General features: G+C 38.1%; 1 protein-coding gene across 1 annotated transcript; it reads left to right on the top strand.

Moving 5' to 3' along the window:
- Positions 1-795: 795 nt before the first annotated feature.
- On the top strand, positions 796-4,447 carry LOC145004172 (elongation factor 2). The gene is made up of 4 exons (XM_078963061.1): positions 796-882; positions 1,453-1,499; positions 1,606-1,693; positions 1,820-4,447. Exons 2-4 carry the CDS (start codon positions 1,497-1,499, stop codon positions 4,258-4,260), a joined length of 2,532 nt encoding a protein of 843 aa, XP_078819187.1. The 5' UTR covers positions 796-882; positions 1,453-1,496; the 3' UTR covers positions 4,261-4,447.
- The last annotated feature ends 2,627 nt before the right edge of the window (positions 4,448-7,074 follow it).

A 7,074-nucleotide genomic window follows, 5' to 3' on the forward strand; every position in this document is an offset into this window, starting at 1 on the left:
AATTAGGTCCCTCCGCTGCAGCCCGATATCTTCTGCTTAGACCCACCAACTCACATCCAGTTAGAAATCTCATGCGTTTCACCAACATCAACGACGACTTCAGCTTCCCGTCAGAGCGGGAGTACATCAAAGATCAGAAAGTAGAAAATTGTGGAAAGCATGAGAGAGAGGGAGGAAAAAAAAAAAGGACCATATGTGGGAAGGCAGCGGTGGAGACATCGATATCAGGTGAGCAGGTGGTGGAGAAAAGACGATCGTAATGAAACGATAAGAAGGCGGTAGGTATCTAGACCAATACGAACTTTGAGTCGATAACACATAAGATATTGGATAAAAAGGCGGTGGGAAGGATCCAGAAACAGATAAACCCAAACGATGATCAACACGTGTTTAAAAGAATATAAATATTTACATAAAATATCCTATTACAAAAACAAAACATAAACAACACATCCATGAACTATTTTTGCCAAAAAAAAGCACAACTTCACTATTCATAAATGTGGTCATCTTTAATATATATATATATATATATATATATATATATATATATATATATATATATATATATATATATATATAAAAGAATAAGAATAAGTTAATTGTAAAATTTGATTTATTAATCGTGGATTGAAAAACAAATGATATACAGTTGGTTGTTAAATAGCCCAATGGACCCATCGAATATACAGTTGGTTGTTAATCATGGATTGATGACTGTTGGTTGTTAAATAGCCCAATGGACCCATCGAACTTCAAGAAACGCTAATACCCTAGTGGTATATATAGGGTTTAGAGGCACATCTCGCCTCACTCGATATCCCTAGGTTCACCCAAATCAAAAGGTCACTGGGACCTGCTACCCCGGCCGCCTCATTCCCGGTAAGCATCTACCGATTCCTATTCATTCGTTCGTTTCATCCTTCGCTTCTGATCTTTGTTCAATTTTTTATTATTTTTAATTTTGTTTGATTCTGTATAATTTATATTTTTTATTTCCAATTTGCACGATTTCCCTATTTAACGATTGTTTATAGTATCGGTGTTATTTCTTAGCTAATTGCTGTTTTCTTCCGATTTGATGAATTTATATCGTTTTTAGTTGATTTGTTATTGACCGCAAACATTGTACAAGTTTATTGTCTAATTTAACCAGTAATTTTTGGTTTATTACACATCAAGGATCACATTATTTAATCTTAAGGTTTCAAAAGTTAACCTTCTAGTATTATAAGAATGGTTTTTGTGATAAAAGTTTGTTAGTTGATGCATTCTGCAGAAATTTAAAGAGAACATATTACACCTAATGAATATCTTTGTTGCAGTCTCTGTGCTCGAGTTATTCTTTGTTTTATACAATTTTTACTTCATATTTCTGCGTTATTGGACCTGTATCTGTCTAGGAGTAATTTGTTTTTACCTAATATGCTTATTATGACATGTTCTTTGCAGGAACTTGGCACACTGCCACTGCTTTTTGCTTGAGGCTAGACAAAATGGTAACCAAATTTAAACTTGAAGCTACTTTACATTTTGCTACACCTTTGTTTCTATGGTGTCGTTCTCTTACCAGATTTTTACTTAAATTTTTTTCCTACCTAACAGGTGAAGTTCACAGCTGAGGAGCTTCGTAGGATCATGGACTACAAGCATAACATCCGTAACATGTCTGTTATTGCTCATGTTGATCATGGTACAAAACAAGCTCCAATGACTATATTCTAATTTTCTTATTTTCTTCCGTTAGCATTGTTGTTTCTTTTTAATTCATTATCATCTCTAGATTGTTTACACTGATTTTACTGTTTTTTCATAACAGGAAAGTCAACTTTGACCGATTCACTAGTGGCTGCTGCTGGTATCATTGCACAAGAAGTTGCTGGTGATGTCCGGATGACAGATACTCGTGCTGACGAGGCAGAACGTGGAATCACAATTAAATCCACTGGCATTTCCCTTTACTATGAAATGACTGATGCAGCCCTCAAGAGTTTCAAGGGAGAACGTAATGGAAACGAGTACTTGATCAATCTTATTGACTCACCCGGGCACGTTGACTTTTCTTCTGAGGTCACTGCTGCCCTCCGTATCACCGATGGTGCACTTGTGGTTGTTGATTGCATCGAGGGCGTTTGTGTCCAAACAGAAACTGTCCTTCGACAAGCACTTGGAGAAAGGATTCGCCCTGTGTTAACTGTCAACAAAATGGACAGGTGTTTCCTTGAACTTCAGGTTGATGGTGAAGAAGCATATCAAACATTCCAAAGGGTTATTGAAAATGCAAATGTCATCATGGCTACATATGAGGACCCACTTCTTGGTGATGTCATGGTTTACCCTGAAAAAGGTACTGTTGCTTTCTCAGCTGGGCTCCACGGTTGGGCTTTCACTCTCACCAATTTCGCAAAAATGTACGCATCAAAGTTCGGTGTTGATGAGTCAAAGATGATGGAGCGTCTTTGGGGTGAGAATTTTTTTGACCCGAAAACCAAAAAGTGGACAACAAAAAGCACTGGTTCTCCAACATGCAAACGTGGGTTTGTTCAGTTTTGTTATGAACCCATTAAGCAGATCATCAACACATGTATGAATGACCAGAAAGATCAATTGTGGCCTATGTTGACTAAACTTGGTGTCACCATGAAGTCTGATGAGAAAGAGTTAATGGGAAAAGCATTGATGAAGCGTGTCATGCAGACATGGCTCCCTGCAGCAACTGCTTTACTAGAAATGATGATCTTTCATCTTCCTTCACCTCACACTGCACAAAGATACCGTGTTGAGAATCTCTACGAAGGTCCTTTAGATGACATGTATGCAAATGCCATTAGAAACTGTGACCCCGATGGCCCACTTATGCTTTATGTATCCAAAATGATTCCGGCTTCTGATAAAGGGAGGTTCTTTGCTTTCGGACGTGTTTTTGCTGGGAAAATTTCAACCGGTTTGAAGGTGAGAATCATGGGTCCGAATTATGTCCCGGGTGAGAAGAAAGATCTGTATGTGAAAAGTGTTCAAAGAACCGTTATCTGGATGGGTAAGAAACAAGAAACTGTTGAAGATGTCCCGTGTGGAAACACAGTCGCGCTTGTTGGTCTTGATCAGTTTATCACGAAAAATGCGACTTTAACAAACGAAAAAGAAGTCGACGCGCATCCGATTCGAGCCATGAAGTTTTCGGTTTCGCCAGTGGTTCGAGTCGCGGTTCAGTGCAAAGTGGCATCTGATTTACCGAAACTCGTTGAAGGGCTTAAACGGTTAGCCAAGTCGGACCCCATGGTTGTTTGCACCATTGAAGAATCAGGTGAACATATCATCGCGGGTGCAGGGGAGCTTCATTTGGAAATTTGTTTGAAAGATTTACAAGATGACTTCATGGGTGGAGCTGAAATCGTTGTTTCAGACCCTGTTGTGTCTTTCCGTGAAACTGTTTTGGAAAAATCTTCAAGGACTGTAATGAGCAAGTCACCAAACAAGCACAATCGGTTATACATGGAAGCGAGGCCGATGGAAGACGGGCTTGCTGAAGCGATCGATGAGGGGCGAGTCGGTCCACGAGACGACCCGAAAATTCGCGGGAAGATTTTGTCTGAAGAGTTCGGATGGGACAAGGACTTGGCGAAAAAAATCTGGTGTTTTGGACCTGAAACAACGGGTCCCAATATGGTTGTTGATATGTGTAAGGGAGTTCAGTATTTGAATGAAATCAAGGATTCGGTTGTTGCAGGGTTTCAATGGGCTTCAAAAGAAGGGGCGTTAGCGGAAGAGAACATGAGAGGGATTTGTTTTGAGGTCTGTGATGTGGTTCTGCATGCGGATGCGATTCATCGTGGCGGTGGGCAGGTGATTCCGACTGCCCGGCGTGTGATTTACGCGTCGCAGCTGACTGCAAAACCGCGGTTGCTTGAGCCGGTTTACTTGGTGGAGATTCAGGCACCTGAGCAGGCACTTGGTGGGATTTACAGTGTGTTGAATCAGAGACGTGGGCATGTGTTTGAGGAGATGCAGAGGCCTGGGACGCCTTTGTATAATATCAAAGCGTATCTGCCTGTTGTTGAGAGTTTTGGGTTTTCGGGTGCTTTAAGGGCGTCTACTTCAGGGCAGGCGTTTCCTCAGTGTGTGTTTGATCATTGGGATATGATGGGGTCGGATCCATTGGAAGTGGGGTCACAGGCGAATACACTTGTGCTTCAGATTCGTAAGAGGAAAGGTCTCAAGGAGCAGATGACACCGTTGTCTGATTTTGAGGACAAGCTTTGAGTCGTTGAGATTTGAGAACGAAATAATTTTTTTTTTCATTTTTCCTTTTTAGTTCGATTTTTTTTACCGGTTGGTTCCTATATATGCATGATGAGAGAAACTTGGTGATGGCTTAAACTTGTGATGACTGGGTTTATTTTTGACAGGTTGGTGGATGATATGGTATTTTTGTTTTATCGTGTCTGAATCTTTTTTGCATTATATCGTTATATTATATTATATTATTTTATGTATCTTTTGTCATAGTTGAAGTTTAATCATATAGGTCACATCGTAAAAACTTCATGTTTAATATTAGCTGTGGTGGTTTTCCCCTTTTGTCTCGATCACTTCATTCCTTTGATAATCCTATAAAACTAGTGACTCAATTACTTCATTTTTTTACCATCCTACAAAACTAACTAGTGGGGGTTATATTATATATATATTTTTTCTGAATAAAATATAATTTAATAAAAGAAGACTTGATTAATATAGTTGAAATGATTATTCCTAAAAACAACAAATAAATAAAAAAATTTAAAAACAAACAGTTTTTAAATAAAAACCCTACTTAAAATATTTTTTATGATCTCCACCTTAGCCCTCAAAATCATATTGAGCTTGTTTATGGTGAGGTGGTCGAAAGATTTTGTTAAAAATTCTATATTCCGACTTATTTGCTTCTCATCTTGAGGTGCTTCTCCTTTCATGATCTCTTTTGTTCTTTCAATTTCTCATTTTAAAAACTTAGAGTTGTCTTTGGTTACAGAAAAACAGTTTTTATTTTTTGTTTTTCATTTTCCTTTTCTAGTTTTCGTTTTCTGATTTATTTTTTGTTGGAAAATTTAGAAAAAGAGTTTAGTCAAAAATTCTCCAATTTTCATTTTAAGTATTAGAAAATTAGAAAAAGTGTTTAGATGTGTATTTTTTCATCAGTTTTTATTTTTAGAAAATAGTAACGGTAGTAGGGTGGGCGTGGAGACGGTGGTGGTGGCGGTGGCAGCGGCGGGGGGTAGCAGGCGGTGGCAGCGGGGTGGCGGCAGTGCTGGTGATGACAGGCGGTAGTGGTGGCGACAATTGTGGCAGTGGTGGTGATGGTGGCGGTGGTGGTACTGGTGATGGGCTAGTGGTGGTGATAATGATAGGTTGGTGATTGTAATAGTAATGTTGGGTGTATATATGTGTGTATTTGGGGGTGTGTGTATGTGTGTTTGTAGGGGTGGGGTGGGTGTGAGTGTGGGTGTGAGTTTGTGGGTATGTATGTGTGTGTATGTTTGTGGGGGTTAGTGTGGGTGTGAGTGTGTGTGTGTGTGTAGGGGGGGGGGGGTTGTGTGTGTGAGCTTGGGCACTGTGGGTAGGTAGATATAAGGTATGTTGAGATGTTAAGGTGATGGTAAGTAGAGATGGATGAGGTGGGAGTGAGTATTGTTTATATTTTAGAATTTTTTTGGAATTAGAAAGATATGAAAAACAATGATTATCGGTTTTCCAAAAAATTTCAACTTCTTTGTAACTTTAGAAAATGAAAAATTTTCATTTTCCGTAAAAAATTTAGAAAAATAGACAAATAAACATGTTTTCAAAATTTCATTTTTCTTAGAAAATTTTTCTGGAAAACAATCTATTTTTCCGCAACTGAACACACCCTAAATGACTTTGAAAATCCAAATTATAAATTTCCAAATTAGTAGTGACGAGCCTCTTCTTTTCACCTTATTTTGACCCATCGGTCGAACTATCTATTCAAGCTCAAACTCATTCACTTCATTCAAATCAACCAAAAAATGCGCATATGATGAAATAGTATAACTCGTCTCATAAACTTTGGTTCTTTTCTCAGCACCTTCTTCGTTACCATATTCTTTTATCCATTTCGGGAGCCTAGATAAAAACCTCCAAACATCGATAAACTTGAACGCCTTCTAACTATTGTTAACAAGGATTTTTTTTTTTGGGGCCGTCACTCAAATTTGTTCGTTGCTCATTCAGTTACCAAATTGTTAAAAATGTTGTTAAATTTAGTATCATATTTGTTCATATCGCGAAACTTGCTAGTACACTGATCTTTAGTGCGGTACTTGCCACGATCAATCACCATAAGAAATCGCACCTGTATGCATCACCAAAAATGTTCATCTTTTTGCGCGTTACCTTTTTTGGTATCCGATGACATATCGATCCATGATTGAGCTAAAACCATCTCGTTGTCCGGTTTTGTTGAGACGCCATTTCTCTTTTTGAATCAATGCTTTTCATTTTCCGTGTTTTTCGGGATTTGATGGTTCGGTTGGGTTTTCTGAACAATTTTGGGTTCGGACTCGGCAACTAGTTAAGGATCTGGTTGAGTTTCCTGAACAAATTCGACTTTCGGTGAAAGAACGTACTTGGGAGGGGGAAATTTTTTGAAACACGGTTGGCTAAGAGGTTGCATCGTGTTAAATTACTGTGGTTTTTGTTGATAGTAAAAATGTTGGGATTGAGCTTGGAGTTGGTGCGAAATCGAAGATGAATCAATTTGCAGTCGGTAAACTGACGGCTCAATTGAAAGAACATTTGCATGCGATTTGCTACCAATGGTACATTGAGAGTTGTTTGTTTTCATTTTTGGAATACAAAGATTTCAAATGGTGTATAAATTGAAAATGGTTTGCTCGTGAAAAATGTAGAAAAAAGTAATGGATTTATAGTGGTTTTTTGAATATATATATATATATATATATATATATATATATATATATATATATATATATATATATAGAGAGAGAGAGAGAGAGAGAGAGAGAGAGAGAGAGTCAAGATCAAATAAGAAGGAAATTTTTGGTAGGAAGGTAA

This window comes from Lactuca saligna, chromosome 7 (assembly GCF_052625555.1).
Source record: "Lactuca saligna cultivar CGN05327 chromosome 7, ASM5262555v1, whole genome shotgun sequence".
In the NCBI taxonomy this organism is placed as follows: Eukaryota; Viridiplantae; Streptophyta; class Magnoliopsida; order Asterales; family Asteraceae; genus Lactuca; species Lactuca saligna.